At 42.3% G+C, this 23,180-nt stretch overlaps 1 protein-coding gene across 3 annotated transcripts in view; it reads left to right on the forward strand.

The window, feature by feature from the left end:
- Window positions 1–23,180, forward strand: part of lsamp (limbic system associated membrane protein) — a 1,225,843-nt gene that overhangs the window by 1,047,290 nt on the left and 155,373 nt on the right. For all 3 annotated transcript variants that reach the window (XM_086006581.1, XM_086006582.1, XM_086006583.1), the window contains exons 4-6: window positions 7,496–7,630; window positions 14,670–14,790; window positions 22,823–22,974. In XM_086006581.1, coding sequence (XP_085862707.1) covers window positions 7,496–7,630; window positions 14,670–14,790; window positions 22,823–22,974 — 408 coding nt within the window. The remainder of the gene's footprint in view (window positions 1–7,495; window positions 7,631–14,669; window positions 14,791–22,822; window positions 22,975–23,180) is intronic.

A 23,180-nucleotide genomic window follows, 5' to 3' on the forward strand; every position in this document is an offset into this window, starting at 1 on the left:
CCCGTGCTCTTCCTTCTTCTCCGCAGCTCAATGGCGTCTCCCGTGCTCCCCTTTCTTCGCCCCGCGGACCCTGTTCAGCCCGTGAGCCCTGGCTGTGCTCTGCACGTTCTTTTTTTTTTTCAACACCGCTCAGTCTAGAACCCGGCTGTTTCTTTACCCTCTCTCTCTCCGGTTTGTTGTCTTTTTCTCGAAGCCGCTCGGTGTTCAACCCCCGGCTGCGCCCTGCGCTCTTCACCCTTTGTCTTACCCCGTCGACGCTGCTCGGCTTTCTCTCCGCTGTCGGTCGGCTCCAGCCGCCGCTGCTCGGGAAGGGTCTGCGCTGGACCTGTCGTCAGTCTCTTGCTGTTCTTCGTGGCTGGGGAACCAAGCCCGGCTCTCCACAGCCTCCCCTGCGAAGTTCAATCTCTGCCTGACGGCTGGGCGGTTGCTCGTGGTCGACGCCCGTGTTCCTGGCCTCGACTATTTTTTTTTTGTTGCAGTTAGATTCGAATCGACACTCGTCGCCACTGTTGGATCAGTGATTCAGAGGATATGCTGTTATAAAATAATCACACGGATGCTGTACATCAACAATAAACAGGTCTTTACTGGAGGAGGGTAGCCTCAAGACTGGGGGTACAGAGGCATGCGCAAAGCTTATATACCGGTGTGGTCACTGCCGGTACTACAGTATACAGGAGCTGTAAAAGTAGTTCTGACTTAAAGGCACATACACTACAGGATGTTCTTGCCATGGAGGGAGTGCACCGAAGATTCACCAGACTGATGCCTGGGATGGCAGGAATGACGTATGAGGAGAGATTGGGTCGATTGGGCTTATACTCGCTGGATTTTAGAAGAATGAGAGGGGATCTCATTGAAACTTATAAAATTCTAACAGGACTGGACAGACTGGATGCAGGAAGGATGTTTCCGATGGCCGGGGAGTCCAGAACCAGGGGTCACAGTCTAAGGATAAGGGGTAAGCCATTTAGGACAGAGATGAGGAGGAATTTCTTCACCCAGAGAGTGGTGAACCTGTGGAATTCTCTACCACAGAAGGCAGTAGAGGCCAATTCATTAAATATATTCAAGAAGGAGTTGGATGTATTTCTTAAGGCTAAAGGGATCAAGGGATATGGGGAGAAGGCAGGGACAGGGTACTGAATTTGGATGATCAGCCATGATCTCATTGAATGGCGGAGCAGGCTCGAGGGGTCAAATGGCCTACTCCTGCTCCTATCTTCTATGTTTCTATGTTTCTATAATTTTCTGGCTAGCCTTTGCTGCTGGCATTTGGTACTCTCGCATAGAATCTGTGGCGGCTTGATTATGCATTATTAATACATACTGACGTGCAGCTCTGTATTTTCTGAGTTTTGGGTAACATCTCGCCCAATATTTCTGCCCATTCAACTCAAGCTGAATTCTTGGATGTGGGGAAGGGAGCTCTAAAGGTGACAAGAGTCATTTTTGTTCAAGGCAATTTTTCAATAGTCATGGGTTTTCCTTTCAGAGTGCCCCAACCACAGGGGTCGATTTTGTCGAACCTGTCGGGAAGAAGGCGGGACTTCCCCTTTCGGGTTTCTGACCCGCCTACTTCGATGTCAGGCCAATCCGCGTGATTTTCCCTTGATTGACCTTGTTGAGCCCGCCCAGCGGTCTCAGCAGGCCAATTAAGGGCCACCCGGCAACAGGTGGCGTCACAGACTGAAATGTCATCTGTCAAGATTTCTGACAGATGAAATATCAGTGTTTTACAGCTGTTTGAAGCTGTCAAACACTGACAGTCTGATTTCTAAGATGAGTCCTTCTGCGCAGACTCATTTAGAAACTCAGCAGCACTAAAAGCTGAAGGCTGTCACTTTTGACAGATCGCAGCCGTTCAGCTTTCAGTTCCGGCTGAGTGCTGCGCTCCCGACGGCTACAGGAAGAAAGGCTGTTAAGGTAAGTAAAGGTAAGTAAAAGTTCTTTACATACTTTAGACACACCAAACACACTTACCTTTACACTCATGCACCCATCACTCACCTGAGCGCCAACATCACGACCCCTCCAACTCATTCAACCCGACGGCCCGCTGCTCTAACCTGGCGTGGTTTGGAGCCATTGGGAAACCCACACGAAACCCCTCAAAATGGGGATTAGGATAAAAACTGCCTGTTAACTACCTGTTAACAGGCAGTTAATTGGCGCTAATCCCTTTCCGCCTGGTTTCAGCGGGTCCCAGTGCGGGGCAGGTACCCGCCGCCCCTGAAACTTACGTGGGGTGGGATTTTGGGCGGGTTGGTGTCAGGACCCCCAAAGTCGGGATTTTCCCCCCCACACGCCTGAAACCCCACCTGACGGCTCCCCGAAAATCTAGCCCACAGTTTCTAATGCTTGAAGTGTTGGAAAATGAAAGAAGGCATGCCAGGAAAATCAGCTGGCACCAGCCTGGGACTGCCCACACCACCATTATGTCACCAATGATATCTGCAGGCCCCATCACACCTACACGGCAATGTCTGTTGTTGTTGTTGCCTAAGGGCAGCTGTCTCCACAGGCTCTGAGTCACCATGGAGGCAGTTATAGAGCTGCGCATTTGCTGGAAGGACACCTGCAAACATTCTCCACACAGCAACAGCACCATCGGTCAAGGTCACCTCCGGATAGGCTAGCATAGGCAATATCAAATTGTTGCTTATGGATGCATTGTTCAGGAGAGCTACCAATTACACCTCTTTTCTACTGAATATTAACAGTAGGATGACACTTGTGCCTAATTTCCTACATTGATGGATTCCCCAAAATCTAGGGAACCATTACTGGCCCCCATTTGGGACTCTGCTTGTTATGCTTTTATCGCGTGGAGTTCTTTTAAGTGGGATAAGAGTTCCAGCTGTATGTTGCACCCAGAATGTGTGCCTTGCTGTAATACCGCAACGCACAGTAAACAATTACAGGTTGTCTGAGTATTGTGTACAGAATAGCAATGAGTAATGGGCTCATAGGAAACACTTTGTAGCATACATACTTTGCCCGTTTACTTGGCATCGCAACCTTACTGTGGGAGATTTCTCAGGTATGCCATTTAAAAATAACTTACACTGGAGCTATATCTACTGAAGAAATGTTTTTGTGCTTCTGTTAATCCTCTCTCTCACACACATTTCTTTAATATGGAAATTGAACTTCATAATGGCTTAGTGAGTAAATGCTCTGCCTAGTATTGTATTTAGTCATGCAGACCAGCCAGGTTCTGGGTTTGATTATTTAATGAGTTGACTTATGGCGCTGGGAGCATTAGGAAAGGAAGAAAATCAGCCAGGTTTCCCTTTCTGGTTGTTTTTCAGTGCCCCACTGGAAAGTACGCACATAGATGTCTGGTGAGGACAACACTGGGCTTGCATATGATGCCACCACCCGCCCCCCCCCCACGTCCTGTCCTGTCTAGGTTTATGCATGAAGAATGGCTACTTGAGTGAGCCCTGTAGAACAATGAGTTCCCACCTTCAGGAGCAGGGAAAGTGCAATTCATTGTGAGATGCCTTCTCTGGAACTAAATTGTATCCAATATTGACAAAGCTTAGACTTTGACAGCAATTCAAATTTCCACCGGGAACATATCAATTTACATTTTAATTTGGATTTGCCCTGAATTAAGCAACTGTGTTTATGCAGATAACTTCTGTCACGTAGGTAGAACAATCCACGTTGATCTTGCAGTTGACAGATAACAATCAGCACTCTGCTGTTTTGAGTTGTTTCTCATCTTCTTTCAATTGTTTACAACAAATTACTGTAAGTGAGCTAAACACTTCTGAGGGCTGATCTGCCAGTTCCTCAATCTTGTTCACTTTAACCAGTCCTGACGTTTCTTTTAGCAGAAGTCACTCTTACCTGTGGGGACAAACACTGCAGGAGAATAGCCCTAAAGTTATTTGATGGAGGGGAAACCTTTTCGGGCAAGTGGAGCTCAGCCAGCAGTTTTTCGCTTTCCTCAATAGGAACTGCATGAGTAGCTTAGATGGAAAGTGGCTTACAATTAAATAGAAACAGAAGAATTGGAATCCAACATAATCAAAATCAATCCAAAAAAACTGCTTAGTAAAGGTTCCAGGATAAAACAAAAAGGAACAGCAAAATCATGTAAAATAATAGTCCTTACACTTTATATGAATGACATTTTGTTGCAGCAATATCCCGTGTACCACAATGAGACGAATGACCAATTAATCTGGTTTTTGAGGGAGAAATGCTGGCCAGGACACTGAGAAATCTTTGCACTTTTTCAGTTGATACCATAGGATCTTTAGCTGCTTTTATGGTGACGCTTATTTTGGTTGGATTCACTGAGACCAGTGTCCATGAGCCAGCTTCCACTGTACACATTATTAAATCCTGCTCACTGTTGGATAAATATATTCGGAGGGGCTCATGTGTAAACTCTATGTACTTTTGGGTCCTGTGATATATAAATCAAAGTACCTTCAGGTCCTACATTACGTGGCACTGCTTTCATCTTCTGATGGCATCCACATCAAACAAATAGAGTGAACTATAACAGTAAGAAACCCTATTGAGAAAAAGAAAGGGAATTCTGTTTTATGTATATTAAAAAAACCCAGATACCTTCAAATCAATTTACGGCAATGATCCAATCTCATTGCCCATAAGGTGAAACCTCTCGACTGGATTCCTGTCCTCTGATTCATGTAGACATATTTATTATCTTTCTCATAATACTAGAAATGGGTTCATAGGGTTTACTTATCATACACAAATTAGGGAGCTATTAAACTACCTCTGTCGGGGTCGGATTTGAATACTAGTGCCAGTATGAATCTTTTGCCACATCTCATTAAGTCTAGTGCAGCATGAATTTGCTGCATTTAGTAAATTTTAATGAACTCTTTTTTTTACAGCTATATCAAGTAATTGTGTGCATAGGTGTAGTTACTTTGCTGCTCACTAGCTGAAATTAAACCGCAATATCAAAACAGCATGGCTTCTAAATACTAGATCATTCACCTGCCCTTTCATTTTCATTTTGTTCCAGTAAATGTGCCCACGCTGTAAATGATGAGCTCTGCTCCGTTTCAAATTCTACTCTTTCAATATTAATATTTTCAGCCACAGTAAATAGGGTTGAGGGTAGCACATCATGCATAATATATAATAGATGTTATAATTACACATACTGTTGAGATCCGAAAGGTATTGGCATAATGTACTGAAGCTCTCAAGATACCAAGTGCAAGAAATATTGCGCTGTAAAGTTTGTCATTTTATATTTTTGCAAATAATGCATTTGTCTTACAGATAATGGCAGAAGACAACTCTTTTAATTTATTTCAGTAGTAGATAGCAGAAAGCATTTGGGAAGATAGTCAAAATTTCTATTTTAGCCACGAGCGAAGAAAGGAAGGGGAATTGTTGTTGATATTTGTGTTCTTTGTACAAAAACATTCTGACAATAAAATGTATTCCCTGAGGAAGAAAGTGGCTTTGGGCCATGGCCACAGGGCTGTACTAATAGCCATTGTTGCATTGTCCCAGCAAAAATCAAGTACAAATTCTGTATGCTTGCTTTTTCCCCCTTTAGATTTGTGAAATTGTAAACTACTGTGAAAGGAATCTTTTCAACTTTCTCTTGTATTTGTTAAAGATACTGTTCTGTGTAAGACACATCTTAAAATGGCAGATAATAGCCATCAAATCATGAAGTCAGAATTCAAAATATGTACATATGCTTCTTTGATTTGCGTTTTATACCAAATTTTGTGTACGCAAATGTAAACTGCAGCTGATGAACACTATTATGTTTCAGTCGACTTAAGGGCACAAAGAAAGCACCATGATACTGTATTTTAATAAAATTAAGCCCCAGATGTTTCCAGTATTTCTACATGTGGTGTCAAATCCTTTCTGGGTTTAAACCACATTAAGGATATGATTAATAATATCAGAGGACATAACATTCAGTTATTTGTGAAGACAAGGCTGAGACCACACTACCAATGGGTTACTAGAGCTCAAAACCTGCACATAGCATCATAACCATAGGGGCATTCAAAATGTAGATACATGCTAGGTTAGGATGGTTAAGATGCCAGAAGGATGCGCTTTAGTGCGCTGAATTGCATTTTCTCATTCAAGGCTTTTCTTTTTTAGGAACAGCTTCTTTCCCAGGGCTGTCATCCTACTGAACTCCACAAATAAACACTAAAGCCTGCACATCTGCCGATGCACTTTATGATGGTCATATTTATGCTAATATATATGTACAAATGTATGTTGAAATGTTTAAGTAATCCAAATTGTACACTCTCGGGAGCCGCAAGCCTACATTTCGTTGTACTGCACTTGTGCACTAACAATGACAATAAAAGTTGATTTGATTTGATTTGATTTGATTTTGTTGTCATGTTTTTAAGTTGTACCTAAATAAGGTTGCAAGACTGTAATTCTGCTATACTATTTTGAGTTACACCCAGTAATATTGTGCCATTGCAAAATTAAAATCCATTCTGTTCTTCTATGCTAAATATCACTCACCTTTTTAGATCTATACATGATTTTGAGGGGGTATCGTCCTTGAACGTTTCTCCCCACAGTGTACCCCTGTCGCACTGCTCGCTTCTGGTTCTATCTAACTTCTTGTATCATCATTATGTCCCTTCAAGTGGCTTCTCTTCTCATGCTGGTACAGTCACCTGTAGTATATGGAAGGGCCCCATTCGTATCCCCTTCCACCATCATTTACCTGCTGCTGCTTGGTAACATCTTCCAGAGCATGAGATCAGCTTTCATCTATGCCAGCAGCATTCAACTCTACCTCTCCACCTCTTCCATCCTCTCCCACTACCTATTTTGACAACTTTCTCCAGCTCAGCATCAGCAAACTGAAGCAATTCTGTATGGTTCTCACAAACAGCTATGAAACTCTGGCCTCAATTCCATTAACACGCTAAACTAATGCTAGAGCTCATGTTCTCACCCATACTAAGGCCAATACGTCCATTGTTCCAGTTCTTGCTGGGCTGCAAGATCCTCATCCCCACCTTCAAATCCCTCCATTGTCTTGCCACTCCCTATCCTTGTGATTTCCTCCACCCTCTCTGAGATGCTCCTCTATAACTGAGGAGTACTATACAAGTTGTTCTTGTAATTGTATAACACTGTAATCATTGAAAGTGAACCTTATAATGATGCTAACTAGTGTGGTAAATGTAGTTCAGTTATTAATAGTACATCAATTTGTGTCCTGCCCAATCTTAGATATTGTTAAGGTGAGCTAAGACTATACGGTATTCGACCGGTGTTGTACATGTTGATGCTGATGGCATCTTTTCTATTGAGTTGACTCATGCAGAACAACTCAGAAGCCAAATTTGGCCATCATGTATAAACACCTCGACAAATGTAAATTGTAATCCATTTCATCTGCAGATTTGTTGAGTTTTATGCAAGAGAGAGAGTGACTATGCAATATTATTGTTTTAAATAGTACATTCTTTAACTTCTATTTTAGCCAGGGAAATCGAAGAGGAAGAGGAATACCTGGAAATCTTCATGATCAGCAGGTACCAAGCAGGCATATATCAGTGCAAAGCTGCCAATGAAGTTTCCTCTGCCGATGAGAAAAAAGTCCATATCACTGTTAACTGTAAGTTGTTCACAAAGCTTCTTCCTTTCATTCTCCTTGTCTTCCAAAAGGAGAAAGAGTGCTGTGCTTAAACAGGTGTTTAATGATTTAGCACACTGTTGAACTACATATGTTTCACATTTTTAAAAATAGAACTAATTTAGTCAAACTTTACAAGGCATTTGTGCAAGGAAGCTTTTAATAGCTTCCATTCAATACCTTGATAATTGCACCAATCCACCAAAAAATATTGTGAATAAAAATGTAATCAAACAAATCTGTAAATTGAAATCTGTATAGAATCTAATATTATGAATTAAACCAAATTATCTTGTCATGTATTAGTGTACACAGAAATATTTTATTGGCATAGTACACAATTGTTCATTTTACTGGGTACTGTTTAAATATGCAGATTATAATCAAAAAGTGATTATTTACTTGAGTATATCATTTCCTAGGTTAGTTAAAAATGTTGCTCATTCACATAAATATAAATAAGAACAGCAATCAATAGTTCTTACTTGCTCACTCTTGGTCTGGCTAATATTTATCTACATACACAGCTAACATGTGTGTAAATGTATGTTATTTTATTTTATTCTTATAAATGAAGAAATAGAAATGTTTTTAACCAGGTTGAAACTACAACTGCATGGCTGCTTGCTGACCTATATTGTCTCTCAGTCTCCCAAATTTAAAATTCCACTGTTTACACCCATTTTTATGTACTGACGTATGTTAATGAGATTGGCAGGAAATTTAGGTGTAAATATGCATCAGTAAAATGAGAGCACGATGGGTGTAACTTCCCATTTATGCCACTCCAGGAAATATCACCCCTAGATGTTTATGCACAACCAAGTTAAGAATAACAGAGTTTTAATTTCCTGGCTTACCCCTTATCCCGTTTTGAACAGGGGTGTGACACTTTCCAGTCCACTGGCACAATTCCCGTATCCAGAGATTTTTTGAACATTATGATTAATGCCTTCACTATATCCTTGCCAACCTCCTGCAGTATTCTGGGATATATACCAACTAGGCCTGGTGACTTTTCTACTTGTAGTTCCATTAACTGTTTTAGTACATTTTTCTCTTTAATATTTATACCCTATAGAGTGTCTTCCACATATTCTCCAGGTACTTATACAGTACAAATTTCACCTTCCTCTATAAAAACTCATTGGGCCGTAATTTGTGGCCCCTACGGGTGCGTACGAGGTGTGTACGTGCCCATAGGGGCCACGCAAGTTCCGGGTTTAGGCTTGCGCTAAAACCCGGAACTTGCGATCTGTCAAGAATTCTCTTGACAGATGATCCGCATCCCCGGGAGAAGGGCCTCTGCAGATGGCGAGTTGAGCTATTTGCCCAATGCAGCACGGTGGCATAGTGGTTAGCACTGTTGCCTCACAGCGCCAGGGACCCGGGTTCAAATCCGGCCTCGGGTGACTGTCTGTGTGGAGTTTGCACATTCTCCCCGTGTTTGCGTGGGTTTCCTCCGGGTGCTCCGGTTTCCTCCCACAGTCCAAAGATGTGCGGGTTAGGATGATTGGCTATGATAAATTGACCCTTAGTGTTAGGGGGATTAAATACGTGGGGTTACGGGGATAGGGTGGGATATGTGTTGGTGTAGGGGTTACGGGGATCGGGTGGGATATGTGTCGGTGCAGGCTCGATGGGCTGAAATGGCCTCTATCTGCACTGTGGGGTTTCTGCGGGTTTCTGTGATTCTTTGCCCAGCGAATGCCCTTGAAATTCTTATGCCCGGTAAAAGCAGGAGTCAGGCCTTCTTTTACCAGCGTAATTGTTTTAACAAACAGAAAAATAACATTTTATCAATAATTTTACATTTAAAAATCTGTGAAATATGGTAAGTTTATTTTAGCCCCTTTAAAACATGTAAATTTATTTTTCAAAAATGTAATTTTTGTTTTAAATATTTAATTAAATGCCATTTTAATTAGTTTTAAATATGTGATTATTTTTATTTATTTGATGTCTAGGTGTATTTTAAGGGGTCTTCCAATTCATACTTATGGGGTTTCCATACATACGGAATACCGATAAGAATGAATGGGGATTCCCTTCTCTCATTCATTGGGCCGGCCCACGTGATCCCAGGGGCACTCGCGAACCGCCTGCGCCCCGGGATACATGGGTCTCTACCCACCAGCACCCGGAGAGCCCCAGGACCGCAAATTTCCGTACCTCCCGGACCACCAGGTACGCGGGCATTTTATTTGTGGATCGGAGGCATTTCCCCGCGGGAAGCCTCTGACTGCAAATTCAGTCCCATCAAGTATCTCTGCCATTCCCTCACTCTGAAGTACAAGATAGCTCTGCTAATCAGTAAGTTTTCGATCCCTTCTTCAACCAGCACCATCAGCCTTCACTTAGTACCATTGTAAACAACACCCGTGGCTGAAGAGTTGCACCTCATCTGGAATAGTGAAATTGCCAGTAGGAGCGATTGTGATCTATCTATCTTGGTTTGCTTTAAGTATATTGGGCTACGTAATCTATAGGCCAGTTAGCAATTTTATGATTCCTAATACTGATGAGATCAGGTGATTTCAAATCGAACATTGCCATGAGTCTTTTCCTTTCCTGGAAGAATCTCAAAGATTACATCGTAAAGCCTTTAAAAGTAAAAGTGCACTGGAAGAATGCCTTCACAACCTGTAAGATACACTTGTAGCCCCATTGTGTTACGCTGTGTAGAATTGGTTTTGTACCATTCTTTTTATGCTGCATTTATATTGCTGGACTGATTCCTCAAGCACTTTCACAATTGCCAGCTGCAGCTTTTGTTGCTGGTGGAAAAGCCTAGTTTATTTTGCAGAGCAGTTTCTGCAGCAATCAGCACTATTTTCCCTTCTTCCCGATGAACCATGGGCGTTTACAGCACAGAAGGACACCATTGAGACCATTCTGTCTGTGCTGACTCTTTGCTAGAACAATCAAAGCTGAAACCCACTTCCCCACTCTCTCCTCATAGTCTGGTATCTTCCTCTACTTCAAAATATTTTTTCCCTTTAAAGATACCTTGCTCTCTGCCCCAGCCACTCCATGTGACAAAGCATGCCATACTCCAACAACACTCTGCATGAAGATTTTTTTTCTAACCTCTTTCCTCACTGTCATTGACAATTGGAAATCGATGACCCCATCACTGACTCCCTAAATGGTATTTTTCTATTCACTATATCATAACCCTTCACAACTTTAGAAACCTCCATTAAATCTCCTTATAGCCTTCTCTGTTCCAGTGGAAATATTTCCAGGATCTCGAGTCTCTCTTCATAATTATAGCTTCCCATCTCTGGCATCACCCTGATGAGCCTAGCTTCAATGTCCTTTCTATAACAGGGTGCCCATTACTGCACACAATCTAACTGTGGCTTAGCCACTGCCTTGATCATTATTCCTTTATAGTGGGTGAAATTTCTCCTGTCAGTACTTCTAGCAATATTTTTAGGCATAACTACAAAACAGCATTTCCTATTTTGTATTTACATCAGCTTTTTCAGTAAAACTATCAGCAGAGGAAATGTTAACTCCTTGGTGTACCCAAACTTCACACTGTAACAAAATGGAATATTTTGTAGTTCAGTGCACTACTTTTGGGGTTTAAACCACGTTATCTTAAGGAAAGAGCTCTTTGAGGGAACTGCATATTTCATTATGTCAGTATAAGCATACCCAAAGACAAATTCTGACATTCTCCATCTTCCCTTGTAGACTCCAGACCACTCCATCCTCCCTCTCAGTCCCTTAACTATTTTATTTTCTGCAAGACTCTTGCCTTCTCCAACCAGCTTCACCAGCTCTGGACTGACCACTGGATTGGCTGCATTTCCTCATTACCTCCTCCTCTACAAACTTCCTGGCTATGCCTAACTCTCTGCTAATTTTTATGTAATCTATAAATTTACCCTACGTTCAGATCCAAGCCCCCATCAATTCACCTTTGCCCCCAGTCCTGTTCCCCTTGCTCTTCCTTTTCCACCAACTACTTCCTTTAATACCCTTCTATTACAGAGAATTACATATAACTTGCAATGTGAGGGCCCGAGACATCGCGTGCATCTATCACATGACTAGTCATTATCCATTGTTAAATCTGGTTGGACCATGTAAAGCATTATCTTGTTGTGTGCAAATTAGCTGCGAGTGTTTCGTACAGTACAGCAGTGATATTCCTCAAAATGTGGCCGTATAGCGCCTTGGGACAGCTTGAGGCCGTGAAAGGCGCTATATAAATGCAAGTTCTTTCTATTATAAATGAAAGTCGTTGTTACTAGAAGTGTGATGCCCTTCACCGACTAGTGAGCAGCTCATTGAACCAGTTGACTTAGTGTGGTGTACAGCCAACCAGGTACAGAAGGGTAATGATATGGGGTAAGTATTTTAAATGCAACAAGATGAGTCAAGTGAACATATAGAACAACAAAGTGAACAAAGCAAGTACCAATTAATTAACTCAATCTTATTTCTCTCCTGAAAAATGGCGGCGTGGGAAATAATAAACTATGTGCTCATTCATGAGCTGATTTACTTGAATTTTTGGCATCACCTTTCTTTCTGGGCAGCATCTAATTGCAAATACTGACCTCTTCTATTTTAGGTTCCAGGTATAGGCCCCAGGCCTACACCTGAGTCTCTTGTTTAAAACCTGACTGCCCATATATCCCTTTGTCTCTTTTCTCTTGGTCTTCCTAGCCAGGGGGAGGGCTGGGACAATGATTTCCAACCGGTTGGTGATTTGCCAGTAGCTGTGCCAATAAAAAACAGCTACCTTTCCTCCCCCCTATTCCATGTTCATCAGTTCTTTTGAGGCCATCAGAAGAAAAACAGGAGACTTAGGAAATAAGCAAAGAACCTCATGTAAAGTTATATTAAGGGATGCTATCTCATGCCCAGTATTAATAATATTAATGAAACACCATAGCTGAAATTATTTGCTGTCTTCAAGGAGGAATGCATATATTCTATCATCTGCTGTGTTGTCTCTGCTTTGGCTCACCTGTTGTTATTAAGCCACAATTTAGGCAATCAAGAAAGGGCTAAATACAGTGATAAGCCTCTGTTCAACCCCTGGGCTCACTACAGTACCAGATATTAACCCTATAAAGCCACAATCTAGTTAATGGGGCGCAAAGGCTTACTTCGGGGAGTCGTTTTTGGCACTGAGTATGAGAAAAATATTTGCAGAAATCTCAATAATATAACTCACCATACCTGAACCAAAAAGCCTGCTTCTCCAGCTCTGCTGTTGCAGGTCAGTAATTTATCATTTGGAGGATGACACAACTTTCTGATCTTCATTCCCTCCCTTTGTGGGAGTACCTGTCTTCTGGTCAGGACATACCCTGGCATGATAGCTGAGATTGAGAACTTATTTTGTGAGGAACTGTACCAACACTCTAATCCAGTGTGCTACATCATTGTATACAGCATGGCTTGGAAATTCTGCAGGGCTTCTCCCGAATTTCCGCGGTAACTTTGGTTGGAGATCAGCGGAAGCCTCAGAGAAGTGATGTAAATAGGCCTTTTCAACTATCTACTCCACGTCCCTGACAATTCCGCCAATCTCCTGCCAAATTAATGCCGGAAGATTGTGAGAACACCTCTGGAATTTCAGGGCCTACTTCTGTTAAATGTACAGAGTTTTGAAAGGCAGCTTAGGCCCCTGCTAGCTCAGTGGGTTAATGCACTATATAGTGTGATACTGATGCAAGTCAGGAAGATCCCAAATTTTGTTCCCAGCCAGTGCAATGAAAACTATTCTATGAAATTGTAAAACATTTTTTTTAAGTGCCCTGTACTATCCTTTGAACATCACGGGGAGATGATCTAATTCAGCACTTCCCTGGCCAGAGTGTACATCAGTGAATTGTGCAGCTCCAGCCTGTGATTTTTCATCTAAATGTGCAGAAAATAATGGCATGGAGGTGTCCAATTTGCAGGTATGTACTGCTAGTGGTCATGGTTCTCTGCCAGGAACACAAGTGGAAAATCTCCCCTTTTAAGCTGTGAAATTACTACTGGCAATATGAATGGATGAATGCTTTGCAGAATCATATGACATTATTCTGTCTGTCATTCAGTGGAGGTGGTAACACATTTAAATTCAATTGGCTAATATCCTGCATTAAAATGCATACTTCAAAAAAATCTTGAATGCATTAAGCGTTTGCACGCTATTCGTGGCTAAAATTACTATGGCCCAGAAATTCCATTCACAGGCCTCCCGCGGGCGGAGGGCTGCGATCTGGAAAAATCTGCGCCTGGACCGGAGGGCTCCCAGGAGGCACAGAGTTCCACTGCTGGGCCTCTCCAAACTGCCGGTGCGCAGGGCCCACGTATCCCAGAGGCGCAGGCAGTTCGCAGCGTCCCTGGGATCAAGTGGGCCATGGGGAGCCAATCAGAGAAGGGAATATCCCTTCATACATTTGACAGGAAGGCCTGTCAAATATATGAATAGAGATCACCCCCAAAACATAGTAAAACTTTAAATAATTTTTTTTTAAAACATCACATTTTTTAAATGACTGTAAATTACATAAATTAAGTATTTTAAACAAAAATTTTAGTTTTTGAAAAAAAAATTAAAGTTTTTAACGGGGCTAAAAATAAACTTACCTTTAAAGTATTTTTAAATGATAAATCAGTGGAATTTTTTTTAAACTTTTTTCAGCTCTTATCCTGGTAAAAGCAGGCTTTTACCAGGCGTAAGAATTGTAAGGGTTTTCTGCGGGCGGAGGGTCTCCAAAAAATGGAACTCTTCCCCCCGCAGAGGCCCTGCACCCGGGCAGCCGGAGGATCTAAGCTCTTGACAGATTGGAAATGCTGGTTTCCAGCGCATGCGCAGTGCATGCCTAAAACCAGCATTTCCGTTGGCCCTATGGGTGAGTACACAGCGCGTACCCACCCGTAGGAACTGGAATTTCTGCCTCTATATTATTTGGCGAAGTGTGGCAAGTATAGCATCACAGTGTGGTAATCATTTTGTTTCAGTGCTGCTCTCCATATGTGGATTTGTGTTGTTTTCCAGATGCTCCCACTATTAAATATGCTCAAAGTGCAGACGTTGCTGTGGGGCGTTCTGGGATGTTGCACTGTGAGGTTTCGGCTGTCCCACCAGCAGATTTCGAGTGGTATAAGGAGGACAAGCGGTGAGTGTTGCAACAAAATATAACATTTAAACATCAACCAGGACAAGTTCCACACAGGAGATGACTAGCTAAAATTAAGGTGCATGGAATCAGAGATAACCTCGTATGTATATGGTACACCAGAGTTGAACAGGGGCTTTTGAAGGGCATTATGCTGGACAATGCAAACATAAAGATACTTTGGAATTATGTTATTTGCCAAGAACAAGAACCAAAGAAATTAATACAAACTTTAGTAACTGTGGAATTTCTATTAAGGAAGTTTATGTGAGAAAACTATCCTGATTCAGCAACTTATCCGAGGGACGGCCAGCAAAGATGTGTTGTTTTGCCAACAACCTTCACCAATCTGTAATAAAAAAAACTTCAAAAATACAAAAGCAAAAAGGTGGGCTTTCTAGCAAGGCAAATCTTTATCAAAAACATCCAGTCATACTGACACATACTAGGACCAAACATCTGCAGGCTGCAATGCCAACAGATATCGCACCCACCATCTCATTTGCAATGGGACCGGTAGGCACCAACGCCACCATTTACTCCTCTCAGACAATTGCCTGTTCCATGCTGTCAGAAACTCTGGCATCCTCCAGCTATCCTGGGAGTGGGGTTTAAATGTTCACATCTGTAGGGGTCTGTGCTGCTTCTCTGGCCTGGAACACCCATTGGGTCTACTTCTAACGTTCTGGAGGCTGGTAAGCCTCATCTGACTGGGCATACTGGCCTTTGGTCTTATGTCAGGTCTTATGATTCAGGGAAACAGGAATAACCGGACCCAGCCTTGCCCCCTCTGACATGGATGGCCTTGTAAAAGGTGGGCGGAGCCTATATCCCATATAACTGAGCAAGATTTCCCAACTGAGGTTGGGTGTTGGTGTATCTGGTCTTGGCCTTTTCCAAGTCATCCCATTGGACCACCCCACCACCCCCTGGAGTTACCGTGGGTATCCAGTGGAACGGTTGAGGAAATTCAGCTCTAGTGTACTTACACATGCAAACAGATACATAGCATATTTACTCATACATGTACACGTGTCTAAATACAGATATTGTGTTGGCTCAGTTGGTCGCACAGTTGTCACTAGAATGGAAGGCTGTGGACTTGAACCCTATACCAGGACTTGAGGATATTATTTAGGCTGACATTCCCATACAATACTGAGGGAGCATCAGAGATACCATCCTTCAGCTAATTAATGTTAAAGATACCATGGCACTATTAATAGGAGAGCAGAAAGTTTTCTAGGTGTCCTAACCAACATTTGTTCCTCAACCAGCACCACCAAAAAACAGGCCAACGCATTCATATCATTGCTGTTTTGTGTGCAAAATGACTGCTACATTTGTTTACTTAACAACAGTCAATACACTCCACAATAAAGTGCTATATCAAAGCAAGTATTATTATCTACAAATACATAGGCCTGTATTTTCCAACTCCCACGGGTGTGTACGCACCCGTAGGTGCCTCGCAAGTGCCGGATTCAGGCATGCGAAGCGCATGAAAACTGGCACTTCTGATCTGTCAAGAATTAAATCCTCCGCCTGCCCTGGAGAAGGGCCTCTACGGGCAGAGAGTTCCACTTCCTGCACAACCTCCGCCCGCTGAAGACCTTTAAAAATCTTACACCTGGTAAAAGCAGGCGTAAGGCCTGCTTTTACCAGCATAAGAGTTTAAAAAAGTTTTAAAAAAATGTTTCACTCATTTATAATTTAAAAATACTTTTAAAAAAAATTAAGTTTATTTTTAGCCCCGTAAAAAACTTTAATTATTTTTTTCAAAAACTTTAATTTTTGTTTAAAATATTTAATTTAATGTAATTTTAATTAATTTTAAATACGTGATCTTTAAAAATTTATTTAATGTTTTAGTGTGTTTTTTGAGTGATCCACAATCATACTTTTGACAGGACTAAGCTGAGAGACCTGTCAAAAGTGTAAAGGGGGATTCCCTTCTTCCATTGGTTCCCCATGGCCCACATGATCCCAGGGACACTTGCGAACCACCTGCGCCCCTGGGATACCTGGCCCTCTGCGTACGCACCAGGAGAGGCCCAGGATCGGAAGTCTCAGGACCTATGGAGCCAGCAGGAAAGTTCGTAGATTTTTCTAGATCGGAGGCATCTACACGTAGGAAGCCTTCAATCGGAAAATCCGGCCCATTGTTCTTGCACAAAACTATATGGATGCACTCTACCTGCATTTTATATTGTATATGCTCACACCTTGACCTACATCTTTCAAATGTAACTACAATGCTAACATATTTAAAATGAGTGGGTTACCATTCGCATTACAGTCAGACAATCCAGGCCATTATTTATCTATATATATAAAACGGTCCGTCTGTCTTTCCGTCTGTCTGTCCGGCTATACAATCAAAAGTTATAGAGCGTACCTACACATATGTTATATCAAAAGAAAGCTTATCATTAGGGGACTCTCATAGGTGTATTTACTTTTTGGTCAGACAAAAATTGTTCCGACAGTATACAAAAAAGGTTCAACAAAACGGCAACATTCCGCTCATTAGCGTTGAGTGACGTGATGGTTGACCAATCGTACAGGGGATTAACCTGATGGTTGACCAATCGGTGCATCATTGTGTGTGTGGGCGGGCCTAATCCTTCTGAGCTGAGGTGCTTGGCCGCCATCTTGATTCCTAACTCTTCATTTATTTTTCCCACTTTCTGCGTGTTTATTTTCAAATCTAGATTTCCAGCAAAAAAAAAGTTGCTTTTAAAACACAATTAAATTGATTTTAAAAAAAGTTAATTAATTTGTAAGTCTTTTCTCTAACCTCATTAATTTTCCTACCTTTCACCCTTTTCCAGGGTTACCCCGGCTGCAGGCCTCGAAGCCTCGGCCTCTCCTCCCCAGCCACGCCCGAGCTAGGCACCTCCCGTCCCGCTCAACAAGCGGCCCGCGATCGCCGCCATCTTGTAAAGGCTGGTGGGGCGGGCCTGAGCCGAGCGTAGCGACCGCCGCCATCTTTGTAAAGGCTGGCGGGGCGGTACGGAGCTCCGCGGAGCCATCGCCGGCGCTGGGCTCGGGTGCTTTGTGGCATGCGGCCGAACGGCGGCTGTGGAGCTCGGGCTGCCCGGGACGCTGGGCTTGGCTGGGCCATGTCAGTGCGGGTGTTCGCCTCGGCCAATGGCATCAGGGTGACGGTCGAGGCCGCCAAAAGCGTCCAAGGGAACGCGTTCATCCAGGTGCCGAGGCCCGGGCCCCGGGGCGGAAAGAGGGATTGGAGCGGGGGATGAGGGCTCGCGGAGGGGGGGGAGGAGGGGGGAGGAGGGGGAGGGGGGAGGAGGGGGAAGGGGGAGGAGGAGGAGGGAGGGGGAGAGGGCGGAGGAGGGAGGAGGAGAGGGAGGGGGAGGGGGGAGAGGAGGGGAGGGGGAGGAGGGAGAGGGAGGGAGGGGGGAGAGGGAGGGGGGAGGGGAGAGGGGGGAGGGGAGAGGGAGGAGAGGGAGGGGGAGGGGAGAGGGAGGAGAGGGAAGAGGGGGGGAGGAGGGGGAAGCGGGAGGAGGGGGAGGGGGGAGGAGGGGGAGGGGGAAGAGGGAGGAGGGGGAGGGAGTTGGGGTTTCATCAATTAGGGGCATTTCCTAATTAAGAAAAAGTCACAGAAACGGATACAGACTTATTGGCATCATTCGAACAACCAGCAAAGATTCAGCATCAAACTATGTCTGAGTTTCTGCTTCACACAGGCGGTCAGAAGCTGCAACATAAGACTTCAAGCATTACTAACTACACCCTGGATCCCAAATATTAACCAGAATTATATTCAATGTTAGAAGTATTTTAAAGTACATAAAATTTAAATGTGGAACAAGTAACAGTATTTTGAAATTATTAAATCGCAGATTAAAAGCCTTAAGAAAGTGGCTCCTGATTCCTCCGGTCAGAGGGTAGCTGGCTTCATTGTCCTATAACACAGTCATCATCGCAATATAACCCACGGTCACCGCGGCTGGGCTCTAAGTCCAAGCCCTTCCCCGCGGTCTCAACCTTCCCGCCGACCTCACAAAATGGCGGCCACCCTTCTTCACCCGCCGGGCTCTGAGTCCAGCCCCTTCCCTCACTCTCACCTTCCCTCTCTCTCTGTGTCTCCCTCTCCTTCCCTCTCTCTCTCTCTCTCCTTCTCCCCTCTCTCTCTCTCTCTCCTTCCCCCCCAGTCTCTCTCTCTTCTCCCCCCAGTCTCTCTCTTCCCCCCAGTCTCTCTCTTCTCCCCCCAGTCTCTCTCTCTCTCTCTTCCAACAACAACATGCCCTCAAAAAACCCTAGGCACCGCCGGGCACTCCAGCTAGTGTAATATATAATGTATGTGAGCATGTAAGATGCATATCTATATAAAAGCTTTATCATAATATATGTGCAATAGAAACTCAAAATATGAACAGCTTAGGACTGGAGGATGTACATGTGTCTGAAATGTACATAAAAGACTGATTAAACCAGAATTTATTGCATTTATTAAACTGAGTGCAGCTACTATATGGATTCACTGCACATACTGTAGTATTATTGTACAGTGAATAACCATTATTACAACATGATACAGTTCAAAAGACAATAGCTGTGGCAAATAACTTGTACAATATTATGGTATGTTAATATACACAGTCTATTTGATTGACTGATCAATTCTGACTTCAAGATTAAATTGTACATAAAAAATCTCTCTCTAACATAATCTTTATGCAAGCAAGCAGATGCCTGTGTATATACACTTGCCTTACAGATGACATATACATGCAAACTACTTGCTCGCACATGTGCACATATTAACACAACACTCATGAGGGAATGTTTGTGCGCTGCTTCCAGTAGAAAATGGATCAATAGGTAGAAATTCTCTTGAGTTGTCTTTTCTTGCTCAGGTTTATGAATGGATAGAGTAGTAAATATAGTCTAACACGTACATCAGAAAGATCTTGTACAAAGCTAGCACAAAAAGATAGATATACTCGTCTGTCTAATTAATAGATTCCTAGTGGACTCTTTCTGGATACATTAATTATTCATATGCTTAGTATATTACATAACAGTAGCTCATTTAACCAAAGCACGCAACTATTTGACTAATTAGTGTATTGAGCCAAATATACGTACTCTTCATCCTGTTACAAATCATCTAATTACCACACTATTACATGACCTAATGGCAGCATCAAGAGAAAGCTGCACAAAACACAGTGCAGAAACATTTGAAAGGTTCCCCAATAATACACATTTGGTAACAAACTATTGCCTGTCTATAGGTTGTAAAAGGTTTTGTCAATTAGATGTGTATAATAAGTAACAGGCTTCATTAATTAACTGTATATAAAACCCAATACATCTTTGCAATTGCATGCAATAATAAGCAACAGACCTTTTCTATGACAAGTACATAATTATGTCACAAGCCTTGTTTCTATTTTACATGCAGAAACATAGGAAAATACAAAACTGGAAAGAATCCCCGCAGTCCATCTTGTTGGTTCCAAAAACTAATAATTCTCAAATGCCCAATCCTTCAAATAACTATCCAATTCTTCTTTAAAATTTTCTAATTGGCTTCACTGCCTCCCTGGACAGTTCATTCTATATGTTCACCATCCCTTACATAAAATACTTAAATCTAAACAGTCTGTGTACCTTCCCTCTTCTAAGATTCAGCCTGTGCCCCCTGGTTCTGGAATTTGTGCCAATCCCGAACATATAATTGTGTTCAATTTATTGCCTTAAGAATTGTTGTCTCCTTAAGAATAAGGCATTTTATAAAGTTCTGCACAAGAGATTATAATGAAAATTAAAAGTGCACGGAATTGGACATGGGTCGCTAATTGGTTGGGATGCAGGAGGTAGAGATTAGGGATGAAAAGTACATTCTCTGATTGGTGGGATGTGACAAGTGGTGTTCCCCAGGAATCTGTACTGAGGCTTCAGTTTTTCACAATATATATTAATGATTTGAATGAAAGAATAGAGAGTTGTATATCCAAGTTTACAAGTTAAGAGACATAGTGGAGTAGAGTTTCCGCTCTGGGCGTAATTCGGCGATTCTGGCGCAAATTGTGCCCTTTTTGAAAAATTTCTGCTCAAACTCATTTGCATATTGGCGAACGCAAAATCTGCCATGAACTGGCGCAATCGGGCAGCGTTTTCAATTTTTTTTAAAGCGCAGTTAGTGAAAACTCCCAATGGTGATTAACTCACTCTGTGGGCATGGCCAGTTTGTGGACGAGCCTGCTTCTAGCGCAGTGTTTTTAAAACTAGCACAAAAGACTGCGGAGACTTGATTTGTGTTAACGCAATTTGTGCCTAAAATTCTGCGATCTTTTGCGCCGGTTATGTCAAAAAACCCAGCGGTATCGAGTGGAAACTCTAGGCCAGTGAGTCTATAGATAGGAGCAGGAAGTTACAAAGGGACATAAACAGACAAAGTGAGAAGTGCCCACATTGGTCTTTTCTCTCCATTACCCTTCTTGCCCAGTGGCCTGTATTTGTTCTGTACTCTGGGATGGAAGTTTTGCAGGGGACCCCTGATCTCCTGCCATAACTTTGGTGAAAGTTTGGAAGAAAACATGAAAAAAAGGTGTAAACGACATTTCTCTAGGGTTTCCACAAAACTTCCGTTGAAGTTACAATAGGAAATTGGGAGAACCGCCGCAGAAATTACTATTGTCTATGTATAGTATTTCTAAAGATGATCCATCCACTTTTTATCCATGCTTCTATCAGTGTTGTCCAGTCCAGTTCCCTCATTCCTCAAAATCTGGCTATTTAAAGTTGAATGTCCTATTGTACTCGTTCTCTTTTTCATCATGTCTAACATTAAACTCCACCGTGTTATGATCACTGCTGCCAAGATGTTCCCTGACTTGCTCTACCTTTTCCTTGTTGTTACTTAATGCCAGGTCCAATAGTGCCTAGCTCTCATGCCCTGCTTGACCAATTGTTTTCATGTAACGGTCCATATTGTGTTCAGCATCATGTTTTCACTCCTATTCTACTCTTTATAGATTTCCCAGTCTATCCCTGGTAAATTTAAATCACCCAAAACAACTGCATCTGTTCCTGTACATGCTTTCCTTATTTGACTGTAAATTTCATGGCCCAATCTCTCCTCCTGACCTGTAGTCCAGCAGATGCCTTTAGTTAATTTCCTTTTATCTCTCATCTCTATTCACAGGATTTACACCTTGTCTGCATCTGTACAAAATAGATCCGTAGCCATTATAATCAAATTCTCTTTCACATAAAAGATTATCCTGTTTCCCAGTTTGTATTTTCTGTCTCCATAAAGTAATCTGTATCTCAGTATGTTTACTCAACCCATGCATTGTTGAACCAAGTTTCTCTGATGCCGATGATATTGTAGCCATTCTCTCCACCAAGGACATCCAGGTCTTCCATTTTATTCATAAGTATTTATTTACTGAGCCTTGAGGCATTCATTTCCCCCACTCCATAAACTGATGTGTTTATTTATTTTGCCATTATTTCCCTGTGAATCATCCTCTGACAGTGTCTGCACTTGAACTGTCATCTACCAGCCCTTGCTCTGTATTGTAACATCTAGCTTTTGTATGTTTTCTGCCTCCATCAGTCTTTTCTAAATCAGCTCTGTTTGCTGCTTCCCCCTGCCTTAACATAATAAAAAATACATCATGAGAACATTTGCCCATGTAGCAAGAGTCACTGCGCTTCATAAAGTAATTCATTCTAAAAAATCATCTGAGCTATTTGAATGTAATAATGAACTATGTACAACCAACCTATTATTGAAAAAGGGTTGCTACAAGATAGACACTCTTCACTTATTCACTCGCATGTATAGGATGTACCATCACAGACAAACATACATTTTGTCGTTTTTCATACATAATCTATATATAAAAACACGGTAGCATTCTGAATATTGTAGAAAACCAGAATTGGGATTCCAGAATATAAAATGCTTTAGATGCCAAGAAGAGCTAATCTTTTCACAGTAGTCTTGGATTAGTAACTTATGACATTTTTCTCTTTCCACTTTCGTCAGGATATATAACAGCTCACAAGGAATCCAGATCCAGAACTTGGACAGTCGGTCTAGTCTCATCGTCACTAATGCCACAGAGGATCATTATGGCAACTATACGTGCGTGGCAGGCAACAAGCTTGGAATCACCAATGCAAGCATATTTCTATACAGTAAGGCCTCTCCTGAATGATCAGTAATCTGAAAATCTTAATTCCTTTTATGGAAATTATAATTTGGCTAGACTTGTTCGAATGCCATTTTGAAACAATACTTTGTCTTCTGTAGTCTTTTCTTCCTTGCTAGAAATCACAGCAGATAACTCCATCTGACAGGGAGGAAAAAACACAGATTTACTTTGTTTTTCTTGCAGCAAGCC

The sequence above is a fragment of the Somniosus microcephalus genome, chromosome 14 (genome assembly GCF_052327205.1).
Source record: "Somniosus microcephalus isolate GS21.2 chromosome 14, FLI_Smic_1.0, whole genome shotgun sequence".
NCBI classification, from domain to species: Eukaryota; Metazoa; Chordata; class Chondrichthyes; order Squaliformes; family Somniosidae; genus Somniosus; species Somniosus microcephalus.